Source organism: Anser brachyrhynchus (genome assembly GCF_964034855.1).
Source record: "Anser brachyrhynchus genome assembly, chromosome: 17".
Lineage (NCBI taxonomy): Eukaryota > Metazoa > Chordata > Aves > Anseriformes > Anatidae > Anser > Anser brachyrhynchus.
The window spans coordinates 13,728,878-13,753,784 of record NC_137710.1 but is presented as its reverse complement, the minus strand read 5'-3'; the positions used below and the strand labels follow the sequence as shown (position 1 = coordinate 13,753,784).

Genomic DNA, 24,907 nt, shown 5'->3' with positions numbered 1-24,907 from the left:
GGGACGTTCCCGATGCTTCAGACGCCCACGATACTTCGGGGTGCCCACGATACTTCGGGGTGCCGCATTCCCGTGGCCGCCCGTGACGCCGCCGTGGGATGTCCCCGGGGTGCCCCACTGCTCGGTGGTCGTCCCCGTCCGCGGTGTCACCGCGGGGTTGGGATGGGGGCGGGCGCTGCCCCGTGCCAGCCCCCCGCAGGGTCACAGCCGGGCTGCGACCGCAGGGACGGGATAACGGGACCGGGACCAGCACCGGGATAACGGGACCGGGACCGGCTCCAGAATAACGGTACGGGACTGGGATTGGGGCTGGGGTCGTGGGACCGGGAGCAGCACTGGGAAAATGGAGCGGGATGGGGCTGGGGCTGGGGTAACGGGGTAATGGGGTGGGACTGGGGCACTGGGATCGGTGCGGGGATAACGGGTCGGGACTGGGACCAGCACCGATAGCGGGGTGGGGACTGAGGGCAGGGGTAATGGGATGGGACCAGAACCGGCGGGGGGATAACGGGATGGGACCGGGACTGGAACTGGGATAATGGGGTGGGACTGGGATCAGAACCGGGACTGGCACTGGGTAACGGGACGGGACCGGGACCGGGACAAGGGGACGGAGCCGGGCAGGATGGGACGAGCGGCGGGCGAGGAGCCCCCCGGCCCCCCCTTCCCGGCCCCCCGGCCCAGCGCCCCCGCACGCCGCAGAACGGGGCCTCTGTGCGCGGGGCGGCGGGGGCTGAATGGGGCCATTCACGGTGCCCCCCCCCCAGCCGCCCCCGCTGGGACCCCATGGCCGGCCGCGACACGGCCCCCCCCCGGCACCCCGGCACCCAGGTGGGCACGGGGGGGCTGGGGAAATGGGGGGGCAGGGGGAGGTATGGGGGGGCAGGGGGATTTATGGGGGGCAGGGGGATTTATGGGGGGGCAGGGGGAGCTCAAGGGGGTATGGGGAGGGGCAGGGGGGCTTGGGGAGTTATGGGGGGGCACTGGGGGGCATGGGGAGCTGTGGGGGTGCGGGGGGGGCATAGGGGGCTATGGGGGGGGCAGGGGACATGGGGAGCTATGGGGGGGGGGGCTTGGGGCTGGGGGGTGCGGGGGGGTCCCAAAGGGGACCTGGGAAGGGGGACCCCGGGGATTGAGGGGGGCTGTGGGGAGACGGGGGGGTGTTTGGGGGGGGGCACAGGGGGACAGGGCCCTGAGGGGGGGCTCTGAGCCCCCCCCCCCCCCCGGTGAAGCCCCGTCCCCAGCCCTGCCGCCCCGTGCCGAGGGTGCACGCCTTTGGGAAGGGGGGGCAGGCGATGCGCAGGGACCCCCGCGCCCCCCCAGCCATGAGGGGCTGGCTGCACAAGCAGGTGGGGGGGGGGGGATTTTGGGGGGGGTTATGGGGTTTGGGGGGCTGGGAGGGGTTGGATTCGGGGGGGTTATGGGGTTTGGGGGATGAGAAGGGTTTCAGGGGAGGGTCTGGGGGTGCTGGGGGGCTGCTGAGGCTGCTGGGGGGGTTATGGGGTTTGGAGGGGTCGGGGGGGTTGGATTTTGGGGGTTTATGGGTTTTGGGGATCAGAAGGGTTTTGGGGGGGAGGGTCTGGGGGTCTGGGGTTTGGGGTTTGAAGGGGTCTGGGGGGGTTGGATTTTGGGGGAGGGCTATGGGGTTTGGGGGGGGTGTAGGGGGGTTATGGGGTTTGGGGGATCAGAAGGGTTTCACGGGGAGGGTCTGGGGGCACCGGGGGGATCTGGGGGGTGCTGAGGCTGCTGGGGGGTTTATGGGGTTTGAAGGGGTCGGGGGGGGGGGGTTGGATTTTGGGGGGGGTATGGGGTTTGGAGGGGGCTGGATTTGGGGGGGGGTTACGGGGTTTGGGGGATCAGAAGGGTTTTAGGGGAAGGTCTGGAGCGTACTGGGGGGGGGGTTGTCTTTTGGCGGTGCTGGCTCAGCCCCCCCCCCGCCGTGCCCCCCAGGACAGCTCGGGGCTGCGGCTCTGGAAGCGGCGCTGGTTCGTGCTGGTCGATCTCTGCCTCTACTACTACCGGGGTGAGGGGGGGGCACCGGGGGGGGGCACCGGGGGGGCCCAGAGTGAGGGGGGGGGCCCTGGGGGATGGCCCAGGGGTCTCTTGGGGGGGCTGAGCACAGTGGGGGGGTCCCAAGGTCCCTACAGTGGGGCTGGGGGGTTTTTTGGGGGGGAAGGTTTGGCAGGGGGGGGGTCCTTGGGGCTGCCCCCCCCCTGAAGCCCCCCTCCCCCCCCCGTTGCCCCCAGACAGCAGCGAGCAGCGGGTTCGGGGGGGGCTCCCCCTGCCCAGCTACCGGATCCGCGTCCTGGGCCCCGCCGCCAGCGCCCCCCGCTTCCTCTTCACGGTCAGTCCGGGGGGGGGCACCCCGACCCCTGTCCCCCCCCCCCCCAGGCAGGGGGACCCCCAAACCCTTGGGAACGGCGACCCCAAACCCCTGGGAGCGGGGTGACCCCAGCCCCGTGCAATGGGGCCCCCAAGCCCTGGCTCCTCGCAGGGATCTGGGGGTGCCGTGGCTGGGGGGGGGGGGGCACACACATGGCCCCCCCCCATGTTTCCCCCCCCCCTGCAGGCGGAGCACCCCGGGATGCGGCCCTACGTGCTGGGGGCCGAGAGCCCCGCGGAGCTGAGCGCCTGGGTGTGTGCCCTGCGGCGCTGCGCCGCGCCCCTGGGGGGGTGAGCCCCCAAACCGGGGGGGGGGGACACGGGGGGGTATGGGGGGGGCATGGGGGGAATATTGGGGGGGATTTGGGGGGGTATGGGGGAGGTTTGGGGGGGTATGGGGGGGGTATGGGGGGTATGGGAGGCCTTGGGGGGACATGGGTATATGGGGGGACACATGGGGGGGCCTTGGGGGGACATGGGGGGACACATGGGGGGGCCTTGGGGGGACATGTGGGGATATGGAGGGACGTGGGGGGGGCACATGGGGGGGACATGACGAGATTTTGGGGGCCTTGGGGGCACGCAGGGGTACACGGGGGGATACGGGGGGATATAGGGGGACAAATGGGAGGTTGGGGGGGCCTTATTGGGACATGGGGGGACATGGAGGGATATGGGGGGACATGGGGGGACACATGGGTGGGGGGGATATTGGGGGGGTATGGGAGGCCTAGGGGGCACACAGGGGGATATGGGGGGACACATGGGGGGGCCTTGGGGGACATGGGGGGATATGGAGGGACATGGGGGGGCATGGGGGGGCACATGGGGGGGACATGACGAGATTTTGGGGGCCTTGGGGGCATGCAGGGGTACACGGGGAGATATAAGGGGACAAATGGGAGGCTGGGGGGGCCTTAGGGGGACGTGGGGGGACACGGAGGGATATGGGGGGACACATGGGGGGATGTGGGGTGCTTGGGGGGGACGTGGTGGGGTTTGGGGGGGCCTTGGGGGCACACAGGGGGACGGGGGGGATATGGGGGGATCCGGGGGGATATGAGGGGACATGGGAGGCCTTGGGGGGGACACAGGGGGATATGGGGGGACACAGGAGGAGGGCCCTGGGGGGACATATGGGGATATGGGGTCCTTGGGGGGGGCCGTGGAGAGATCTGGGGGGCCGTGGGGGCGCACAGGGGGACACGGGGGGGCCGAGGGGGCCCTGAGGTGCCGGGGGGGCTCTGACCCCGCCCCCCGCCCCCAGCCCGGCCCCGCCCCCGCTGCCGCCCCCCCCGCCGGAGGCCCCGCCCCGCAGCCCCCCGCCGGAGCCCCGCCCCCCCGGCGCCGCGACCAATCGGCGGCAGCCGCCCGCCTCGGCCGGCGGGGGGCGGGGGGCCGCGGGGGAAGGCCCCGCGGCCAATCGGGCGCCGCCCTCCGCGAGCGGCCCCTCTGATTGGCTGCCGCCCACCGAAGGCGCGGCCGCGCTGCGGGCGGCCGGCGAGGCCTGGCGCTGGCCGTGGGAGCAGAGCCTTGTGGGCAGCGGGGGCGGGGCCGGCGGCGCGGCGCGGCGGCCAATCAGGATCACGGTGCTGCAGGCCAGCTTCTGAGGGCGGCGGCGGCGGGGGGCGTGGCCAACGCGGGGCCCCGCCCACCGCTTCCGGACGGGGGCGTGGCCTCGGGCGACCACGCCCCCCGCGCCCCTCGGCCAGGCCCCGCCGCGGCAAGATGGCGGCGGCGCTGCGGGGGCTGCGGTGCTGCGGGGGCGGCGGCGGGGCGCGGTGAGCGGGGGGGGGGCGGCACCGGCACCGGCACGGCACCGGCACCGCTCCCGGGGCCCGGCGGAGCCCCCGGGCTCCAGCTTCCCTCAGGCCCCGGCCGCTCCCTCAGGCCCCGGCCGCTCCCTCAGGCCCCGGACCCCCCCCAGGCCTCATCCCCCCCCCCTAGGCCCAGCCCCCCCTCAGGCCCCATCTTCCCCTCAGGCCCAGCCCCTCCCCCATAGGCCCAGACCAACCCCCCCCCCCCCCCCAGGCCCTTTTCCCCTTCCCAGCGCCCCCCCCTCATCCCCCAGACCCTCAGCCCCCAGCCCCCCCCCCAAGCCCCCAGCCCCCCCCCAGCATCCCCTCTCCCCCCCACCCCTTCCTTTCTCCCCCCCACCCCCCCCAGCCGCGGCCTCGCCAAGAGGGTTGGGGGGGGGGGGGTTTGGTGTCACCCCGGCCCCCCCCCCGTGTGTACGGGGCCGTTGACCCCGGCCCGCGCCGTTAATACATTACCGGGGCAAAGGTCCGGCCCTGCCGCGCTGCCTCCGTGTGCTCTGTGCTGCGCCGCAGCCCCTCGGCGTGGGCCCTAGGAGACGAACGAGCTCCCTCCCGGGGGGGCGCCTTGGGGTGGATGGGGGGGGGGAAAAGGGGTCCCGGAGCAGGGCTGGGGAGGGTCCGCGTCGCCTCCGCCTCCCGTTGTGCCCCCGCACCAGGCCGCAGCGGTCGTTCCCCGGTGTTCCCCCCCCCCGCAGGGCGTACTCGCGGGACAGCGAGGGCAGCTGGTTCCGCTCCCTGTTCGTGCACAAGGTGGACCCCCGCAAGGACGCCCACTCCAACCTCCTGTCCAAGAAGGAGACCAGCAACCTCTACAAGATCCAGTGTGAGTGCCCCGCAGGCAGGCGGGGGGAACGCACCCCTGTAGCCCACCTGTCCGTCCCGTTTCCGCCTCGATCCCTGCTGCGGAAGGCGACAGAGCCTCTCGCCCTCTTTCCCCCGCAGTTCACAACGTGAAGCCAGAATGCCTGGATGCCTACAACAGCCTGACGTGAGCCCCCGCTGCTGCCCTGCCGTGCGCTGGGGGGCTGCCCGGTGTCCCAGTGGGGTCTGGGGGGGGGCTGAGATGGAGGGAGACCCCCCTCGTGCTGGGCTGGGAGGGCAAATGGGGGTGCCAGGAGCACTCAGGGGTAAGAAACTCAGCCCCCTTCTCGCTGGGAGAGACGCAGCTGCTGCCCACCCAGCCCCCAGCCTCCCCCTTTCTCATTTTGGGGGGGGGGGTGTCCCAGGAAGACGGCCGCCCCCCAACCGCCCCCTGTGCCCCGCGCAGAGAGGAGGTGCTGCCCAAGCTGCACTTGGACGCCGATTACCCCTGTGACCTGGTCGGGAACTGGAACACGTGGTACGGCGAGCAGGACCAGGCAGGTGAGCGCCGGGCTCCTGCACGAAGAGACAGCGAAGGCAGGGCCCCCAACGGGGGCACCCAGCGGCCCCCAGGGGCTCCCCCGTCACCCCCCTCCTAGCCCTGACCCCGGCGCCGGGCAGGGAGAGGACGCGGGGTGAGCCCTGGTGGCTGGGGGGGGGGCTCTGCGGGGCGCCCGGTGCCTTTCCCCCAGCCCACACCTCGGCGGTCCCATCCCAGTGCACCTCTGGCGCTTCTCGGGCGGGTACCCGGCCCTCATGGACTGCATGAACAAGCTGAAGCAGAACAAGGTACCGCTCGAGCCGGCAGCGCGCCGCCCTCCCGCGGCCCTCCCCCCCCACCCCGGGGTGCCCCCGCTCGCAGCAGCTCCCCCGGCTCTGGCTGTCCCCAGGAGTACCTGGACTTCCGCAAGGAGCGCAGCCGCATGCTGCTGTCGCGCAGGAACCAGCTGCTGCTCGAGTTCAGCTTCTGGAACGAGCCCCTGCCCCGCCCGGGGCCCAACATCTACGAGCTCAGGACCTACAAGCTCAAGGTGGGGGCACGGCGCCTCCGCGGGGTTTGGGCGCCTCCTGGGCTCGCCTCTGGGACCCGGCTGGGAAATCCCAGAGCCCCCCCAGCGGGGGCTGGCTCTGTGGGGGCTTGGGGGGCTGCTGAGCCCCGGGGATCCCGCTCTGGTCGTGGGGAGCAGAGGGAGCGGGTGGTGCTTGGGATCTGGCCGCTCACCCGGCGGGGTTTTTCCTCTGTTTCCAGCCAGGGACCATGATTGAGTGGGGCAACAACTGGTAAGCGGCTGCCTCCTCGTCCCTGGAAGTGGGGCACGGACAAAGCGTCGGCCATCCTCAGCGCAGGGACACGGGGGGGACCTTGTGCAACCCCCCCCTCTGCGTTCCTGCCCCCTTTGCCAGGGCTCGGGCCATTAAGTACCGGCAGGAGAACCAGGAGGCCGTGGGCGGCTTCTTCTCCCAGATCGGGGAGCTGTACGTCGTGCACCACCTCTGGGGTAAGCCTCTCGCCGCCCTGCCCCCCGCGGCACCCGAAACCCCGCGCGCTGCGGGGCCGCAGCGGGCTCGGACGCGAACCTTCCCCTGCCGGCAGCCTACAAGGACCTGCAGTCCCGCGAGGAGACGAGGAACGCGGCGTGGCGGAAGCGGGGCTGGGACGAGAACGTGTACTACACGGGTGAGCGTGCGGGGCCGGGGGGGTGGGGGGGCGGCCCCGTAGCCGCCCGCAGCGCGCCGTGACCCCGCTGCTGCGTTTTGCAGTCCCGCTCATCCGGACGATGGAGTCGCGGATCATGATCCCGCTGAAGATCTCCCCGCTGCAGTGACCGGACCGGGGGGGGGGGGGGCCGCGGGGGGCTGAATCCTGCACCCCCGGCCCCGTCCTGTGCCCAGCCCCGGGGCTGGGGCAGCCCCCGGGTCCGGTGGGGGGCTGGGGGGGGGGGGGGGCTGCGGAGGCGGGGCAGCTGCTGTTAATTACCGCTAATGACGTGCAAATGAGGGGCTGCGCGGCGGGACCAATTAAACGTTTCATTGCCGCTCTCCGTGCCTGGGCTCCCCGCTACCAAAGCACCGCCGGCGCGCCGGCGGGACCGAGGCCACGCCCACAGCGCACAGGCCACGCCCACAGCGTACAGGCCACGCCCACAGCACCAGGCCACGCCCACTGGCCGCGCAAGCCACGCCCACAGCGCGCAAGCCACGCCCGCTCAATCGCCCGAGGCCACGCCCCCTCGGGAGGACCGCCCGCCGGAGGGGGGGGGCGCTCTGCCCCGCCTGGGCCGCGCTTGTCTGCTCCGCGCGTCACTTCCGGGCGGAGGCGTGCGACGGGAGCGGGAGCACCGGGAGGGACCGGGGGGGCTCAGCGGGACCGGGGGAGGCCGGGGCCGGGCCGCCGGCAGCGCCCCCGGCAGCGCCCCCAGCGCCATGTCCTCGGAGGCCGGCAAGAAGCGGAAGCCCAAAGTGATCCGCACGGACGGCGCCCCGCCGGAGGGCAAGCGCGGCAAGGCGGAGGGCGAGCAGGTAACGGCGGGGCCCGGCCCGGCCCTCGGGGGGGCGCCGCGGCCCTCACAGCGAGCGGGGCCGCCCGGGGGCCTCAGGGCGAGGCCGGGCCCTGCCGCAGCACAGCCCGCTGCCGGAGAGCAGCGGGAGCTGGGGCGCCGCTGGGGGGGGGGGGGGTCGGGTCCCGGGTCACGGCGCTGCCCCCGGGTCACGGCGCTGCCCCCAAGCCCTCCGCGACTTAACGGGGCGAGGGGGGGCTGCCGGTGTGACGGGGGGCCCCGCGGCCTGCTCCCCGCGCAGGACGCCCGGTACTACAGCGAGGAGTGCGAGGTGGAGCTGCGCGACCCCATCAGGGACTACGAGCTGTACAAGGAGACCTGCCAGGAGCTGCAGAGGCTCATGGCGGAGATCCAGGAGCTGAAGAGCAGGGGCATCAAGGACAACGTAAGGAAAGCCCCGGCGCCGGGCTGAACGCGCGCTGCTCTTGGGCGTTTTCCCTTACACGGGGAGCGCCACGAGCCGTGCTCTGTGCCGGGGGGGATTAGGGAAACGAAACGGTCTGTCGCGAATAAAATAAAACACGACCTAGCTGAGGGCGTGGGGTCTCTGGCCGAGCCCTCGTTGCGCAGGCTGGGTCACTGATACGCGAGGTGCTGTTGGGCTGCGCTGGGAAGCGCGCTGGCGGACCGGGGCTCTCAGGGACGGCGCTGAGCCCCCTGTGGTGCTGGGAGCCTGGGGCGCGGGCAGCAGGAGGCCCGGTAACGCCGCCGCGGCTCCGCAGAGCTCAGGGGCTCTGCGGCCGGGGCTTCCCCGCCGCCTCCCGCAGCTGCCTCCTGCCCGCAGGCCTCCGAGATAGACGAGCGGCGTATGCAGAGCTGCGTGCACTTCATGACCCTGAAGAAGCTCAACCGGCTGGCGCACATCCGCCTGAAGAAGGGGCGAGACCAGACCCACGAGGTACGGGGCCGGGGGTGGCCAGCCTGGGATGGGGGCTCCGGGGGGGGCTGCGGCATGCGCGGGTGGGCAGGATGAGGCCCTGCCGGGCAGTGCTCCCTGTGCTGGAGGTCTGCCCGGAGGCTCAGCGGCGACGCGGAGGACGTAATCGTGACGGATTACGAAGGAGGGACGGCTCCTGTCTGTGGCGGTGAGGCGGGAAGCTCTGCCTCAGGAGCCCGGTGTGCTGAGGGCCTGAGAGATGTGAATTACGGGCTCCAGAGCTTTTACCCAGACACCTCAAAGAGGTTTTCATGGTACAGCAGCGTTTGTTTTCAGCGTGTTGCTGGGGAAACAGGCACTGGGACAGACCAGGCCCGCGTGCCCAGGCAGCTCTGCCCTGGTCTCATTCCCAGAACACGCTGTGTCCCTGAAAGGGAACGGGATCGGTTTGAGGTGATGAGCGTTTGCTTCCCCAGTCCTGAAAACGTCATTTTTTCCCCTAAACGGTTGCATACCCCCAAAGCCGTCATCCCTGGGCGGTGCCAGGGGGTGCGCGGGTATCGGTGACTTTTGTGGGGTAAAAGCCCGTCCCCGCTCACCCCGCCGAGCGCTTCCGTGTGCTCGGGGTCTCTGGGGAGGGCATCCTCACCGCTCTGCCGCCGCCGCTTGTGCCTCCCGCTCTGCATCTGTCGTGGTCACCGGCCGCGTCCGTGTTTCAGGCGAAGCAGAAGGTGGACGCCTATCACCTGCAGCTCCAGAACCTGCTCTACGAGGTGATGCACCTGCAGAAAGAGATCACCAAGTGCCTGGAGTTCAAGTGAGCTTGGCCGGGGGGGGGCGAGGAGGGGCTGTGCGTTTGCCACCCCGCCTTCCCTCACCGCGGTCCCTGCGTGGTTGCAGGTCAAAGCACGAGGAGATCGAGCTGGTCAGCCTGGAGGAGTTCTACAGCGAGGCCCCCACCGAAATCAGCCGGCCGGACATCACCCTGACCGAGCCCCACCAGCAGACCCTCGCCCGCCTCGACTGGGAGCTGGAGCAGCGCAAGAGGTGGGTCGGGTCCGCCCGCAAAGAGCTGCGGGCTGGGCTCTGCGGGCTGCCGCGCGAGGCGGGCACAGGGGAGAGGTTTTTGTCACCCTTTTGAAGCCGTCAAAGCAAGCCTAAAGCAAGTGGCAGGTAACTGTAACTGAGTCCTTGCCACAGGGAGCCGCCCTCTGGGTAGGGCTGGGCTGGCCGGGGCCCTTTCTGCAGAGCGGGGAGCTTTCACGGGGGTGCCTGGCGGAGGGGAGCCCCGCTGGGACTGCGCCTCGTGCTCCGCTTTGGGCAGCGAGGCGTCCTCGGCCGTCCTGAGGAACCCGCCGTGCCCATCAGCGCTGGCTCCGGGGCGTGGAGAGGAGAAAATGGATTTTGGAGCTTGCTGCTTTTGGCACGTGTCTGCCCAGAGGCCGCCCGGCGGGGCGGTGACGTTTCGGGACGGGCGACGAGGCGCTGTGATGCGGAACCCCGCTGTGCAGGACGGGACGCGTGGGAGGAAGCGATCGCTGCTGTGTCTGCTGGGCAAGGAGCGGGTTTAGGGGGCTCGGTCCTAGGGTCCTGCTGCCCTAAGGCAGGGTCCGGCCCCCTGGGTTCCTCAGCTGCTGCAGGGCTGCTCGAGGAGCAGCCTGTTGGCGTCTCTCCGCGGCGGTCGCGGTGGCATCTGTAGCCCTGCCGTCGCGCGGCGTGCTGCGTGTCCCCTGGGCTTCGTTCTGGAGGGTGCCTAGTGGCTGGAGGCACCGGAGTCGCGGCCAGCTTCCGCTTCCCTCGGCCTTCCAGCCGGGCGTGGAGAACTGCGTAAGCGCTGCCCTGCTGAGCCGACTCGCAGGGGCCGACCTTGGGATCTGCTGGCGTGGCGCCGAGTGGAGAAGGCTCCTCGGGGTCAGGATGAACCCGTTTGGGTCCCGGCAGCGGAGCTGGCGCGGGAGCAGCGCTGCTGAGGGAAGTTGTGGTCGCTGCCCTGACTGGGCACAGCACGAGGCTCAGCTTCCACCTCCTCTCCCTGCTTGCTCCGAGTTCCCGGCTGCCTCCGCTTGCCCTCGAGAGCTCTCTGCGTGCCCCTGCGCCGGCTCTCCCGGACCCTGCGGGGCCTCGGGTCAGCTCAGGGCACCTGGGGCTGCTGCCCCGGGCCGGCCGCAGCGCCGCGCTGCGTGGTGCTAACCGAATTCCCCCCCCGCAGGCTGGCAGAGAGGTACAAGGAGTGCCTGACCATCAAGGAGAAGATCCTGAAGGAGATCGAGGTGAAGAAGGAGTACCTGAGCAGCCTGCAGCCTCGCCTCAACAGCATCATGCAGGTACTCCCTGAGCCCCGCGGGGAAGGGGAAGTGCTGCGCGGCCCCGGGAGCGCTGCTGGCGCGGTCCCCTCCCGCCCAGCGTGGCGCCAGGGGGTGTCGGGTCCCGGCTGAGCGAGCGCGTGTGTCCGAGCTGCTCCCTGCCCCGCTGGCTTCTCCGGGGCCTCCTTGTTTCTGCGGCAGCTCCTGCGGCGCTGCGGCCGAGGGTTCGTTGAGCGGGCCTCCCCCCGGAGAGCCGTGCGCAGTTCCAGCCCCTTGTGGCTGCCTTGGGAGGAGGGAGCAGGAGGAGGAACCGGGTTATTTTCGCGTCCAGAAGTTTTCCAGGGAGGGCGAGCTGCCGGCCCCCCCGGGGGCTTGCCGTGGCTGCCCCTCGCGTTTAACGCCGCAGCTGCTCAGCCGCTTTCCGCTCTCCCACGTGCCGGGGGGCGAGGGAGGCGCTGAGAAGGGCGCCCGTTCCCTTCCGTCCCTGGTCCCGGAGCCCATCCCGTTGTCCCCGCAGGCCTCCCTGCCCGTCCAGGAGTACCTCTTCATGCCCTTCGACCAGGCGCACAAGCAGTACGAGACGGCCCGACACCTGCCGCCGCCCCTCTACGTTCTCTTCGTCCAAGCCAGCGCCTACGGGCAGGCCTGCGGTGAGCACCGGCGGCGCCTCGCGGGCCGGGTTTTGGTGGTGCCCGCAGGAAGCGCCGCCCCGGGGAGGCGTGGGGCGCTGCGGCCCTCCCGGCGCCTTCTGCTCAGCCCGGAGGCAGCGCCCTGAGGCAGCAGCGTCTGAAACCTCGTCGGAGCTTGGCTCTGCTGGCCAGAAGGGCTGCTGGGGGAGCTGCCTGCCCGCCTCCGCCCCCCGTCCTCGGCACCGCACCGAGGTCGGCGAGGATAACGGCGGCCTGCGAGCCCGCCCGGTGCCGGTGCTGCCTTCTGCAGTTCACCTGAAATCATCCCCCCTGCCTCGGCCAGCTCTGCGCGGGGAGGCCTGTCGTGGCGCTCGCCGAGCTCTCCCGGAGCCAGGATTTCCCAGCAGGGCTCAGGGCCGCCCCGCGCCGGCTGCGTCTCCTGGGTTGCTGCTCAGCAGGAAGGGGGTGCTTTGCCCAAAACGCCCCTAAAAATGAGCGCCTCGGCAGCTCGTTGCTCCCTCTTCGTGCTCTCCAGCCCCCAGCCCGTGCTGGTTCTTGACAGACTTGGTGTTTACGGCTTCCAGTGACGGTCCCTCCAACCCCAGTGCTGCGCCTCCTCTGACCCCATCCTGCCGGGAGATCCGGCCCCATGGCGGCCCCGCAGAACCCCCTGCACACCCTCCTCTTCCTGCTGACCCCTCGTTTGAGCTTTGTGGGGCTCTGCCTCGTGCAGCCGTGGGGCAGGAGGTTTTTTGGGGCAGCGCTGCAGCCGGGATTTCCTTTGGGCTTAGTAAATGCTGCACGGGGGCGTGCTTCTGCAGTCCCCCACGCCCCCACCTTACCACCCCGCACCAAGGCTTTTGCTGACTGATTTTCCCACACGGAATTGGGTTCCTGACTCGGTTTGCGTGTCCCTGTGTAGACAAGAAGCTCGTCGTGGCCATCGAAGGCAGCGTGGAGGAAGCCAAAGCCCTGTACAAGCCGCCCGAGGACTCGCAGGGTGAGCGGGGAGCTGCTGCTGCAGCCAGCGGCGTGGGGGGAGGAGCGGGCGTGTTCTGGGCGGGGGGCTGGCCTGGGGGCGCTGCATGGAGATCCCGGCAGCCCATCGCCCTTGTGCCCAAGGCCTTCCTGAGAGGGCTCCGTGGTCCCTCGTCCGCCGGAGTGACTTCTGGTGCCGGGGGAACGTTCCCGAGCAGGGCATCGCGCCCGTTCTGCTCGCGAGGGGGGATGCCGACGTCTGGGGGGAGCTGCGGTGTCAGCTTGAGGAGCTGGGCGTGGGAAAAGCCCCTCGCCGCGGCGTTCACTCCCTCTCCTCTGCATTCACTCCCTCTCCTCTCCTCGGGCAGATGATGAGAGCGACTCCGACGTGGAGGAGGAGCAGACCACGGTAAGGGGCGGCGCCGTGCCCTCTCCCAGCGCCGTGTCTCGGGGATGGGCCCCGTGCGCCTGCTGGCCTGGGAGCGGCTGGGGGCCCGGCCCCGGGCGCTGGCAGCGTGCGGGGAAGCGTGCCGGCCTTAAATCCGGCCGGTCCCAGGGGAGGGGAGAGCTGGCCTTGCCGGAGCAGCTGGGCACCCCCGGGTGCTCCTCGGGGCGGGGGGAGGCTGCGTCCCAGCGTCTGCCCCGAGCACAGCACGTGGGGGGGGGGGCAATCCTGCCGCGCTCGCGCCCTTCCGCACTCGCATCCCGTCTGGGGATGCAGGGCAGCGTGCGCCCTGCAGCTCTCCCGCTGGAGCTGCCCCGCTTCGAATAAACGGCCCCTGGGCCTCGCCGCCTGCCCGAAACGGCACCGGGGCTGCTCGGGGCGGCTCCCAGCCCTGCCTGGGTGCGGGAAGGGGGCCAGGCAGGGAAGGACCTCGGGGCTGGGGAGGTGGGGAGGGAAGGAGAGGGCAGCAGGGGCCCGAGGGGCAGCGGGACTGGGCCCACAGCTCTGTGCCCCTCCCCAGAAGCGGCGCCGGCCCACGCTGGGCGTGCAGCTGGACGACAAGCGCAAGGAGATGCTCAAGCGGCACCCGCTGTCCGTCACCGTCGACCTCAAGTGTAAAGGTAGGTGGGGGCGGGCGGCCCTCGGCGCGGAGGTGGGTGGCGGGGGGGTCAGGGGGCCTTTGTGGCAACGAGGGCAGAGCGGGGCAGCGCCGGGGGGGGGCCCTGTCCCTGCCCTCAGCCCCACTCCCCAGGGATGAGCGTGGCCCTGCGGCGGGGGCCGAGCAGAGGCGCTGGGCAGCTCTGGCAGCTCTCCCTGCCCTCCCCTTGCCCACGAGTCGTGGGCGCTCCGAGCCGGAGCACAACGCGCTGTTGCCCCTCCTTTGTTGGCGCAGACGAGAACGTGCTCCACCTGACCTTCTACTACCTGATGAACCTCAACGTCATGACGGTGAAGACCAAGGTGACCACTGCCGTCGAGATGACGACCGCCGTCAGCGCCGGGTGAGCGTTGCCCCGTGGGTGCTGAGCCCAGAGGTTGTCGCGAGCGCCCTGCCCAGGTGTCCCAGCAGCGGGGTGACGCGGCGCGAGGGCTGGCACGTGCTGGCAACGTCCCTCAGCTGAGCCGTGGGCTGTAAGAGCCCCGCAACGCCCAGTGAGCGTTCCTCGGCTCCCCCGCGGGTGACGTGGGCCCGTGGGTGAGTTTTTATCCTCAGTCCCTCACCTGCCTTACCGGGGGCATCGCAGAGGCCTTTGTGCGGAGCCGCAGTGCCCAAGGGCTGTCCTGGTTTGTTCGTTAGTGGGTGCGAGAGGCCCCCAAGAGCACGGCCGCCCCTCTGCACGTGCAGAGTGCTTCTGCCTCGCTGCCCCTGCCGCGTCCTCCCCGTTAGCTCCAGGGCTGCTGTGGGAGCCGTGCCAGGCTGCCGCAGCTCCAGGCAGCGTCCTGCCTCCCTCCCCCCTCCCCTCCCTCCCCCTGCTACATCCCCACGACCGAACCAGGGGCAGGGCAGGTTGGGAACCACTTAGGAGAGCAGTGCCTGTGGGGAACCTCTCTTCGTCCACGTGCGGCCACCGTCCTGCGGCCAAACTGCTCTCCTCCCTGCTGCAGCCTTTGCCTGGCAGCTCCCTCTGCCTGCCTGCTCTGCGGGTCACCTTGTCCTGAGCACCAGAGGTGCAGCTGCCTCTCCGTGGGCTCCCCAGGGACTGCTTGAGCCTGGTTTGTGTGAGGAGTGGCTGAAATGGCAGCTATGGGAGCCCGCCCAGGGAGCTCAGATCAGCTGAGCGCTCTCCCAGGCCAGGAGGAGGTGTCTGAGGGAGGCCGGAGAGGCTGCCCTGGGACCCCCGTGAGCAGGTGCTGCCTCCCAGGCTGTCCCCGCGAGGGCTCCCGGTCCTCCTGGGTTCGCTTTTCCCTGTAGGAGCCCAAACCCCTCCGTGACAGGCAGGTGTCCATCCTTCCTGCCGAGACAAATCTTGTCTCGGCGCCCCCCTAGCCCCGGGTGAGACCCCCGAAGGCAGGGTCCCTCGGGGTCCCTTGCTTAGGGGAGGCTGGCGGTGGCAGGGACGCCCCTGGCCGAGCCCCCCCCCAGACTGGGCTCCCCGCAGGGTTCCCGTGCAGGTGGTCATCAGTAGGCTTCAGAGTTAACGCACCGGGGTGCCTTGGAGTAACTCCCTGGGAACCCCGGGGATTTTTAGCTCCTGTACAGCCAGGGAGATCTCCCTGGGGGATTCTGGAGTGGAACTAGAGGAAAGCCGCTGTGGTCTCAAAACCCAGCCCATGGGGCTTGTTGCCCCCACTCTCTGGGCTCACAGCCCGTTAGTGGGTGCCCCGGAGGGGCGTGGGGCCGTGCTGCTGCGTGATCCGCCTCTTCCCTCCCGCCAGCGACCTGCTCTCCCCGGACTCCCTCCTGAGCTGCCTGTACCCGGGGGACCACGGGAAGAAGACCCCCAACCCCGCCAACCAGTTCCAGTTCGACAAAGTGGGGTGAGCGGGCTGCGTGCGGCCGCTGCCCTGCCGCGGGCTCGCGCTGGAGGAAGGAGGAGCCCGCTCCCCGCGGGGGAGGGCGCTCTCTCCGGGGTGGCCTGACCCTGCCTCCTCCTTCCCGCAGCATCCTGACCTTGAGCGATTATGTGTCGGAGCTGGGGCACCCCTACGTGTGGGTGCAGAAGCTGGGCGGCCTGCACTTCCCCAAGGATCAGCCTCAGGCACGTCTCGCCCCTTCCCTCCCCTCTCTGGCAGGATGCCGAGCTGGGCTGGCGGGGCTCTGGGGAGGCTTTGGGGGCGGTTGTGTCCTGTCCCGTCCCCCCGAGGGCCCGGGGCTCCGGCTGGCAGCAGCCCCGGCCGCGGAGCAGCCCTGGCTGGGGGCTGCTGTCCCGGGCAAGGCGGTGACGTCCCCTGGTCCCCCAGCACACGGTGACCGCGGACAACTCGCTGAGCGCCAGCCACATGGAGCTGACGGTGAAGCTGCTGCGGACGAGGCTGCAGTCCCGCCTGGCTCTCCACAAGCAGTTCGCCTCTCTCGGTGAGTGCCCGGCCCCACGGCCCCTGCCTGGGGACGGTGCCTGGTGCTACAGCGCTGCGCTGCCACCGCCCCTCTGTGCTCGGGGGGGGCCCTGCTGGGGTGGGACAGGGCGGCTGTGTCCCCTCTTGATGGCCTTTGGGACCGGCCATCCCTGCGCCGGAGCAGCTTCAGGCCGTGGCGGTAGGAGAGCCGCGTTCCCAGGCGTGCCGAGTGCCCCTCGAGCAGGCTGGGCACGCGCCGCCGAGGCTGTGAGCAGCAGCAGGATGGCAGCCGAGGCCGCCACCGCTCTCTGGGCGCCTGGTGAAGGTGTCAGAAGTTCAGGGGATGTCCCCGGGCCCCGGTCCTGCCGCCACCCGCAGAGAGCTCTCGTCCCCTGCCCCGCTCAGCCTGGTCCTTGCTTGCAGAGCACGGCGTGGTGCCGGTCTCCAGTGAGTGCCAGCATCTCTTCCCCACCAAGATCGTCTCGCGCCTGGTGAAGTGGACTGCCATCCCCTTCGAGGATTACGCGGTAGGCGCCGCGTGGAGGCCGCGTCCCCTCCAGCTCCTGCGCCAGCAGCCGCTCACTCCTCCTCTTGCCTCCCCCTGCAGGAGCTGCCCTACACTAAGGACGTGCTGGAGGCCGGCTTGGCCGAAGACACGCACCTCTATTACATGGCGCTGATAGAAAGGGGCACAGGTAGGCATTTCCTTCCCCCAGTAATGCCTAATTATTGGCTGCCCGGGTCGCCCCCGTGGTCTGTGGGTGATGTTTGTGCCCTGCCCCGCTCAGCCAAGCTCCAGGCCGCCGTGGTCCTGAACCCCGGCTACTCCGCGCTGCCGCCCATCTTCAGCCTCTGCCTGAACTGGAAAGGAGAGCGAACCGGCAACAACGACGACAACATTCGGGTAAGCAGGGGTGGTGGGGGAGGAAGCTGGGGACCTGCTGGCTTCTGGGGCTGTTCCCAGCGGTTCTGTGCCCTTAGCGAGGGAGCCACGGGGGCAGGTGGGGGGCTGGGAGGAGCAGCAAACCGAACTCAGGCCGTGCTGCTCTCTGTGCCTCTGCCAGGCGATGGAGAGCGAGGTCAACGTGTGCTACAAGGAGCTGTGGGGGCCCAAACCCGGCTACCAGCTGCTCACCAACCAGCTGCAGCGCCTCTGCATGGTGCTGGACGTCTACCTGGAGACAGAGCCCCACGACACCAGCGTGGAGGGGCCCAAGGAGTTTCCCCAGGAGAAGATGTGTCTGCGCCTGGTCAGGTGAGGGCCCCGTGCCCTGGTGGCATTGCTGTCCCCGCACCTGGTGACAGCCACGCACCGCTTGGAGCCTTTCCTTTGCTGCCTGGCCCTTCCCGTGGGTGCTCCGCGCCTGGGAGCTTGCATTTACCCCCACGCCTGGCTGGAAGCAGACACCTGGGGGCCAACCTCCACCTTTTTCTCTTCTCGCAGGGGCCCCATGCGCTTGAAGCCCTTCAAGTTCAACTACCCTCAGGGCTTCTTCAGCCACCGCTGAGCCCTGCCGCGCTGCTCTGGGACCGGGACTCATCCTGGCACAGAGAGGAGTGTCCCCGTCCCGCTGTTTGAGTTCCTTTTCTGAGATTTTTGGGTCTTGTTTTGTAGCCAAAAGGATTAAACGCTGAACTGAAGGAAAATGATGTGTGTGTGATGACTGAGGCTGGGGAGGGGGACCCGGGGGTCATCCTGTCCCCTCTGTCTTGGCCGTGGCAGGGCTGTGTCCCCCCCAGCCCCTGTGCCTGGGGCCCTGCCTCCTTCCCTGCTGCAGAACCTTGGTAACAGGGAATTGAGATGGATAAAAATAGCCCCTTCCTGCTTCCGCACTGCAGCCCCAGCCTTGCCTTGTCCGCACCAGCTGCCTGCCAGCTGACTCGGCACAAACCCCGGAGCAGAAGGGGAGGTTTGGGCTGCGACCTGTCCCCTCTCCATCCCTCACAGCTCCCCATGGTGGGTCCTGTCCCACAGCCCTGGGGCTCCATCCCTGACACAAGGTCCCCTTCCCGCCTCTCCAACAGGGACAATTTTTGCCAAAGCAACCCCCCCGAAGGCTCGTAGCCCTTCTTCCCCTCCCCTGCAGGTGCTGCAGGCGCGGTGCTGCAGTGCAGGGTAGTGCTTGGGTTAAACCAGGCCCTCCCCACCCCTGGGGAGCTGAGATTTAAAAAGAGAAGGAAGAAAAACATGGCCTTTGCGGAGCGTGATGGGGACTGGCCCCGTTTCCAGCCCCTGCCCCCCTGGGGAGTGCAGTCCTTGGTGCCCACCCACGAGCTGGGCTCTCCCCTGCTTCCCAGCTGGGCTTTCCCCCAAGGAAAGCGGGGAGGTGAAGGACCTGCCCTTGATGCCGCCACGTGCCTCAGAAAGCCCCGTGCCACCCCCTGTGCACCCCAGCTGACAAATCCTACCCCCCCCGGGCCAGGCTTCCCTGCCTCCCTCCACCAAGCAACGCCAGCAAGAGCCGGGCTGTCTCTGTAAGCACTTTATTTGGTTATTGCACATAAGCAACTGACAGTGGGCTCGAGGTTCCTAGTGCACGGTGTAGTCCCGGGGCGGGGGCGTTCCTGCGCGGTGCTCCCCCACCGAAGGCCGCTGCAGCCGGGGGCACGCTGCAGGGACAGTCGGTGCCCCCGGGGAGGGGAGGAAGGACGCTGCCAGCCAGCCCGTGGCACGCGTCCCCTGCAGCTGGAGCTCTGCGGTGCACTTGTCCCTCGATGGCACGGCCGTTAAATAAATGCACTTATCGGAGAAGGGCAGTCGGGTCCCCTGGGGGCTGTTCTCCTCCTTGTAATTCAAGTGTTAAATGTGGCGCTCTGCGTACATCACATTCTGCTACGGAAGCTATCATAACATACCAGGGGAGTGGGGCGGCGAGGGGCTGTGTCTCTCACGAACATATTGCTAAGGTAAGGCCTGGCCGGGTGGGGGGCCCTCCGCGGGTCCCTCCCCATCTCGCCCTTCGGAGGGGAGCGGAGCAGCTCCTGCACCCAGGGGTGCTGCCTCGGGGCTGGGGCTCCCCTCACTTCTTCCCCGCAGCGGGCACCGGCTCCGGGGCTTTGGTGTCCGTGCTGGAGGGCTTCTCAGCCTTGGGGGGCTCTTTACTGGCTTTGGGCTCGTCTTTGGGTTTGGCTTTGGGTTCCTCCACCTTCTTCTTGGGTTCCTCCACCGCTTTCTTTGGTTCCTCCACCTTCTCCTTGGCCTTCGGCTTCTCTGACTCCTTCACGGCTGCTTTGCCGGCCTCCTGCGGAGGTTTTCCCTCGGCTTTCCCTTCCTCTGTGGGTTTGGGGCCGGCCTTGGTGGTCTCCTTCACCTGCGGGGCCGGAGGCTCTGGCCCAGCGGCCACCTTCTCTTTGGGCTTCTCCTCCACCTTGGCTGGGGCGTCCTTCTTGGGAGCCTCCTCCTTCCTGCCCTCCTCAGCTCCGGGCTTGGAGGCAGCCTTCTCCTCCTTCGCGGGGGCTTTCGGCTCCTTGGGAGGGGAGGGGACGGGCTCCTTGGCTGGCGTTGCCTCCTTCTGCGGAGGCTTGGCCTCCTCCTTCATGGGAGGCTTGGCTTTCTCTGGGGACTTCACCACTGGGGCCTTGGCCTCCTCCTTTGAGGGGGTTGCGGGTTTTTCTGGAGACTTGACTGCTGGGGCCTTGGCCTCCTCCTTCGAGGGGGTTGGGGGTTTCTCTGGGGACTTCACCGCTGGGGCCTTGGCTTCCTCCTTTGAGGGGGTTGCAGGTTTTTCTGGAGACTTGACTGCTGGGGACTTGGCCTCCTCCTTCGAGGGGGTTGCGGGTTTCTCTGGGGACTTCACCGCTGGGGTCTTGGCCTCTTCTTTGGAGGGTGTCGCAGGTTTCTCTGGGGATTTGACAGGTGGGCTTTTGGCCTCCTCTTTGGAGGGGGTTGCAGGTTTCTCTGGAGACTTGACTGCTGGGGATTTGGCCTCTTCTTTTGAGGGCGTTGGGGGTTTCTCTGGGGACTTCATGGCTGGGGTCTTGGCCTCCTCTTTGGAGGGGGTTGTGGGTTTCTCTGGGGATTTCACAGCTGGGGACTTGGCCTCCTCTTTGGAGGGGGTAGCGGGTTTCTCCGGGGACTTCACAGCTGGGCTCTTGGCCTCTTCCTTTACGGGGGTTGCAGGTTTTTCTGGAGACTTGACTGCTGGGGACTTGGCCTCCTCCTTTGAAGGCGTTGGTGGCTTCTCTGGGGACTTGACTGCCGGGGACTTGGCTTCTGCTTTTGAGGGTGTTGGGGGTTTCTCTGGGGACTTCACAGTTGGGGTCTTGGCCTCCTCTTTGGAAGGGGTTGTGGGTTTTTCTGGGGATTTGACAGTTGGGGACTTGGCCTCCTCTTTTTTGGGGGGCGTGGGTTTCTCCGGGGACTTGACAGCTGGGCTCTTGGCCTCCTCCTTTGAGGGGGTTGGTGGCTTTTCTGGGGACTTGACTGCTGGGGACTTGGCCTCCTCCTTTGAGGGGGTTGGGACTTTTTCAGGGGACTTCACAGCTGGAGACTTGGCCTCCTCCTTTTTAGGGGACTCAAGTTTCTCTGGGGACTTCACAGCTGGGGATTTGGCCTCCTCCTTTGCAGGAGACTTGGCTTCTTCTTCTCCACCCTCTGCTTCAGCTTTCTCCTCTTCAGCCTCTTTCTCAGCCTCCTCCTCCTCGGTCACCTCCTCGGTCACTTGGATTTCCTCCGTCTGCTCCTCCACAATCACCGTCTCCTTCTCAGATTTCTCCACCACCTTGATTTTCTCCTCACTCTTCACCTTGATGTTGGCCGCGATGCCGGGAGCCTTGGGGACCACCTCGGGGAAGGAGATCATCCCGAAGCCGGACTCGATCCGATATTCCTCCCCTTCCAGGAGCTTTCTGCCAGGAGGAGACCAGAGCGGGGCTGTCAGCAGCTGCCTCCCGCCCCCTCCTGGGTCACCCAGCTGGACCTCGGAGGTGGTCCCAGAGGACAGAAGTGCCTCCCCCTCACCGAGAAGGGTCCCCAGGGAGCGCCCTAAGAGACACCAGCCCTGGGGAACGGCCAGGCCCCCCATTCCCCTTGCCGACCCCGTACCTGTAGGCGGCAATTTCAATGTCCAGCGCCATCTTGACGTTGAGCAGATCCTGGTACTCGCGGAGCTGGGCCGCCATCTCCCACTTGGTGTTCCTCAGCTCGCTGTCAAGCTGCTGGATGGTTTCCTGCCACACACGGAGCGGCTGGGGCCGGGCAGGGTGGCAGCAGCACCCCAAAACCGCCCCCAGGTCTTTGGGGGGGGATGCTGCCCACCCAGCACTGGGGTGCCCCCACAGAGGGGTGGACACGGGGGGAAGGGGGCAAGCACAGGGGCTTCCAGATAGTCCCCAGGGGAGCCCCAGAGCCCTGCGCCACCTCCACTGAGGGCTCCCGATGGCAGGGGTGACATTTCTAGGACTCGGGTGAGTCTGGGGGCCACCCCAGCCACCAAACCCCAGCCCGAGGCTGTGGCATCGCCCTGGGGACAACGCTTCAGTCCACAGCCACCACCCAGTGCAGCTGTGCTCGGGACACAAGACGCAGCCTGGGCACGCTTCAGTGGCATTTGTGACCAACGCCATGGGCAGATGACACAGGGGACAGCTTTGTTACGGGAGCCCCGGGAGTCCCCCTGCACCAACCGGAGGGGCTGGGACCCTGCCCGCGTTACCTGGTAGGACAGGACATCGGCATGGTGGCGCTCCTCCGAGTCCTGCCTCTGCCTCTCCAGCGACTCCTGCGTCCCTTTGAGGGCCTCGAGCTCGGTGGTCTTGGACTGGAGCTGGCGGCGGTACTCGGAGATCTCCTCCTGGGCCAGGCGGATGGCGTCCGTGTTCACCTTGGCCACCTCCGAGAGCTTGTCCAGCCTCACTGCGGCGGGGGAGAGGACGAGCTGCAGGGAGGGAGGCTGCGGTCTCCCCTCCTTGGGGAGCCTCAAACCCTTTAAAGGCTGCAAATCCCCCGCGCGCGTCCCCTGCGGGGCCAGCCCGAGGGGTCCCCCTTCTCCAGCCCCCCTCTGGTGGTGCCCACGTTGCACCAGGAGGACGGAGGCGCCTGGGCAGGGAGGGCTGGGCAGGAATTTTCTCCACCCTGGACCTTCTCCAGCGTAACCCCCCCTCTTCCCTCGAGCTCCTGCCGCAGCCCTACAGACCCCCCCCCACCCCGGGCACCACCTCGCCACGCTGGGCTGCGGCCAGACGCACCGCTGGGGGGGGGCAGAACTGCGGAGGGGCGTGCCGCAGAGCTCCGCAACCCCCCCGGGGACGGGGAGAGCCGGAGCCCGCAGCCCCCCGCACCCCGGGGCCGACGCCGCACCCCTGGGCGCTGTCCGCGGTGCCCAGGGGCCGCTGTCCGCGGTGCTGAGCCCTCCCGCCCGGCTCCCAGCGCACCCATGGGTGCCGAGCCCCGCAGCGCAGGGGGGACACACCCTGCGGGCCCCCCCTCGTCCTCCCCACTCCCCCCCCCCGCCGGGGATGCGGCACCAGCCCCCTCCCCTCCCCGCAGCTCCTGGCCTCGCTCCAGCGGGCAGCGTGGGGCTGCCCCGACCTTGGGGGTGGTGGGGAGGTGATGGGGGGGGGGCTCCCCAAAAATCCCCCGGGGGGGTTGGGATGGGTGTGTGTGGGGGGGGAGTTCGCAGCGCCCTTGCAGACAGCGGGGGACGGGGCGGGGGGGGTTACCATAAGATGCTCCCGGAGCGCAGCACGCACCCGGGGGCCATGCACACGGCTGGGAGGGGGGACAGGGACTTGGGGGGGGGGACAGAGGGACTTACCGCAACGCCCTGCTGCGGCTCAGCCTGTGGGGGGAGCCCCCTGCGCCCTCCCGGGGTGGGGGCGCCCTCCCGGCGCGCAGCACGAACGGGGGACCCCCGGCCCGGGGGTACCCCCGAAGCATGCGGGGGGCGTGGGGCGGCACTGGGAGGGGGGACAGGGTTTTTTTTTGGGGGGGGGTTTGCTCACCGCGGAACCACTCCTCGGCCTGCAGGGTGCTGCGCGCCGCCGTGCCCTCCAGCTGGGCGCGCAGGTCGCGGAGCGCCGCCGTGACGCCGGGGCGCAGCGCGGCGGGGGGGGGGCTCGGCGGGGGCCTCCCGCAGCAGGGCGCCCACCTCGTCCCGGTGCTGCCTCCGCAGCAGCTCGGCCTCCTCCCGCAGCGCCCGGGCGCGCTCCTCCAGCGGCCCCCGGGCGCGCTCCTCCCGCGCCGAGCGCTGCTCCAGCCCGCGGGCCGCCGCCTCCAGCCCGGCGCGGTGCCGGGCCTCCTCCTCCAGCCTGCCCCGCAGCGCGGCCACGTCCTCGGCCAGGCGGCACCGCTCGAGCCGCAGCTGCCCCTTCTCGGCGCCCAGGCGCACCAGGGCGCCCCGCATGTCGCGCAGCTCCCGGGCGTACAGCTCGCCCATGGCCGAGCGCCCCGCCTGCTGCTGCCGCAGCGCCGCCGCCTCGGCCGCCAGCGCCCGGTTGCGCTGCTCCAGCGCCCGCACCCGCTCGATGTAGCCGGCGAAGCGCTCGTTGAGCGCCTGCAGCAGCTCCTTCTCGCTGCGGGCCCGCGGCTCCCCCTCCAGCGACTCCAGGCTCTCGGTGGTGGCGGACGAGGAGGCGGCGGCGCTGCCCCCGCCGCCCCGCGCCGCCCCCAGCCCGCGCCCCGGCACCGACCACGAGTGGAAGCCGCTGGAGGAGAAGGAGGCGGCGGCGGAGCGCGGCGCGGAGCGGGCGGGCTCCTTGCGGAGCCCCCCCGGAGGGGCCAGCAGCGCCTCCAGCACCAGGCTCATGGTGGCCCCCGCCCTCACTGCGGCACCGCCGCCGCCGCCGCCCGCTTTATGGGCGCCGTCGGGGCCGCCCCGCCCCGCCGCCGGCACCGGGAGGGGGCCGGGCACCGGCAGCGGCGCCGCCCCGAGCCGCCGCCGCAGCCCCCCGGGGGATGGGGGGGGGGCCGGGGGACGGCGCCGGGGGGGAGAGGGAGGCACAGGGGGGCGAGGGGGAGAGAGCTGGGGACCCTCGGGGGCCGCACGGAGGCACTCCCGTGGCGTGGGTGGGGGGCAAAGACCCCCGGGGTGCTCCACTCGCAGCCCCCTCCCCCCAGGTGCTGGGGGAGCCGTGCCGCAGTGGGGACCCCCTGGGGACGGGTTCCCGGGTGCCACTGCAGGGTGGAGGGGAGGTGGGAGTGTCCCCAGGAGAACAGGGGGATGGGGGGGATCAGGGATGGGACCCCGGGATGGGGGGCAACCAGCCCGTCAGCCCACGGGGCCACCAGCCAAGCTGCACACGTGGCCCCTCCCAGGCTATCAGTGCGCGTGGAGCACCCGAGCCATCGGCACTCACGGACCACCGGGCCAAGACCCCACTGATCAGCACATGCGGACCACTTGGTCTGTGAGGAGCCATGGAGCACCCAGCCAACCAGCACACATGGACCACTTTGTTTATGAGGAGCCATGGGCCACCTGGACCACCAGCACTCATGGAGCACCCAATCTATTGGCACTTATGGCTCAATGGGCCAAGAGGCATGCGTAGACCCAACCAGTTGACCACCTGCCCAACCAGTATGCATGGACCACCCAGCCAACCAGCACTCATGGACCACTTGGTCTATGAGGAGCTATGAACTACATGGCCAACCAGTGCACATGGATCACCCAATCTACTGGCTCTCATGGCTCACTGGGCCAAGAGGTGATAGACCCAACCAGTTGACTATGCACCCAACCAGTTGACCGCCTACCCAACCAGGTGACCACCCAACCAACCAGCTGACCACCTGGCCAACCAGCTGACCACCCACCCAACCAGTTGACCACCTACCCAACCAGTTGACCACCTGGCCAACCATATGACCACCTACCCAACCAGTTGATGACCTATCCAACCAGTTGACCACCTGCCCAACCAGTTGACCACCTACCCAACCAGTTGATGACCTATCCAACCAGTTGACCACCTACCCAACCAGTTGATGACCTATCCAACCAGGTGACCACCCACCCAACCAGGTGACCACCTACCCAGCCCGTTGACCCCCTGCCCAACCATCACGCAGGGACCACTTGGCCCACGAGGGGCCGTGGGCACGGTGCCCACCTGCAG

The 24,907-nt window shown here is 69.6% G+C and overlaps 3 protein-coding genes across 8 annotated transcripts; 2 read left to right on the top strand and 1 right to left on the bottom strand.

The window, feature by feature from the left end:
* The first annotated feature begins 156 nt into the window (after positions 1-156).
* Positions 157-7,100, top strand: NIPSNAP1 (nipsnap homolog 1). 5 transcript variants are annotated; one of them, XM_080558912.1, is made up of 15 exons: positions 157-289; positions 768-831; positions 1,233-1,349; positions 1,951-2,023; positions 2,247-2,344; positions 2,570-2,673; positions 4,895-5,022; positions 5,142-5,187; positions 5,467-5,561; positions 5,779-5,849; positions 5,951-6,091; positions 6,310-6,341; positions 6,465-6,559; positions 6,655-6,738; positions 6,822-7,100. In XM_080558912.1, the coding sequence occupies exons 2-15, from the start codon at positions 787-789 to the stop codon at positions 6,884-6,886; spliced, it is 1,194 nt and encodes a 397-aa protein (XP_080415038.1). In that variant the 5' UTR covers positions 157-289; positions 768-786; the 3' UTR covers positions 6,887-7,100. The 5 variants fall into 5 exon arrangements, with proteins under 5 accessions (XP_080415038.1, XP_080415039.1, XP_080415040.1 ...); XM_080558913.1 differs by lacking the exon at positions 157-289 and having other exon boundaries at positions 772-831; positions 1,245-1,349; XM_080558914.1 differs by lacking the exons at positions 157-289; positions 1,233-1,349 and having other exon boundaries at positions 772-831.
* Positions 7,101-7,341: 241 nt separating this feature from the next.
* Positions 7,342-17,494, top strand: THOC5 (THO complex subunit 5). 2 transcript variants are annotated; one of them, XM_080558911.1, is made up of 19 exons: positions 7,342-7,580; positions 7,860-8,003; positions 8,403-8,516; positions 9,215-9,312; positions 9,396-9,542; positions 10,705-10,819; positions 11,316-11,448; positions 12,350-12,427; positions 12,774-12,814; positions 13,371-13,470; positions 13,743-13,851; positions 15,227-15,328; positions 15,453-15,549; positions 15,752-15,866; positions 16,271-16,374; positions 16,455-16,542; positions 16,636-16,751; positions 16,912-17,102; positions 17,292-17,494. In XM_080558911.1, exons 1-19 carry the CDS (start codon positions 7,485-7,487, stop codon positions 17,353-17,355), a joined length of 2,052 nt encoding a protein of 683 aa, XP_080415037.1. In that variant the 5' UTR covers positions 7,342-7,484; the 3' UTR covers positions 17,356-17,494. The 2 variants fall into 2 exon arrangements, with proteins under 2 accessions (XP_080415037.1, XP_080415036.1); XM_080558910.1 differs by having other exon boundaries at positions 16,455-16,751.
* A 550-nt stretch (positions 17,495-18,044) lies between these two features.
* NEFH (neurofilament heavy chain) lies at positions 18,045-23,627 on the bottom strand. The gene is given in 5 exon segments (XM_080558909.1): positions 18,045-20,695; positions 20,892-21,016; positions 21,502-21,701; positions 22,790-22,899; positions 22,901-23,627. Coding segments are annotated over 5 exon segments (2,955 nt in total). The 5' UTR covers positions 23,593-23,627; the 3' UTR covers positions 18,045-18,867.
* Between the last annotated feature and the right edge of the window lie 1,280 nt (positions 23,628-24,907).

Excerpts from the sequence above, each read along its gene's own strand:
- THOC5 (XM_080558910.1), top strand. The coding sequence starts at position 7,485 with ATGTCCTCGGAGGCCGGCAAGAAGCGGAAGCCCAAAGTGATCCGCACG. Across the intron at positions 9,543-10,704 it reads GAGCTGGAGCAGCGCAAGAG|GCTGGCAGAGAGGTACAAGG; the intron begins GTGGGTCGGGTC and ends CCCCCCCCGCAG. Across the intron at positions 16,752-16,911 it reads ACAACGACGACAACATTCGG|GCGATGGAGAGCGAGGTCAA; the intron begins GTAAGCAGGGGT and ends TGCCTCTGCCAG.
- NIPSNAP1 (XM_080558912.1), top strand. The coding sequence starts at position 787 with ATGGCCGGCCGCGACACGGCCCCCCCCCGGCACCCCGGCACCCAG. Across the intron at positions 2,345-2,569 it reads CCCCCCGCTTCCTCTTCACG|GCGGAGCACCCCGGGATGCG; the intron begins GTCAGTCCGGGG and ends CCCCCCCTGCAG. Across the intron at positions 6,092-6,309 it reads TCAGGACCTACAAGCTCAAG|CCAGGGACCATGATTGAGTG; the intron begins GTGGGGGCACGG and ends CTCTGTTTCCAG.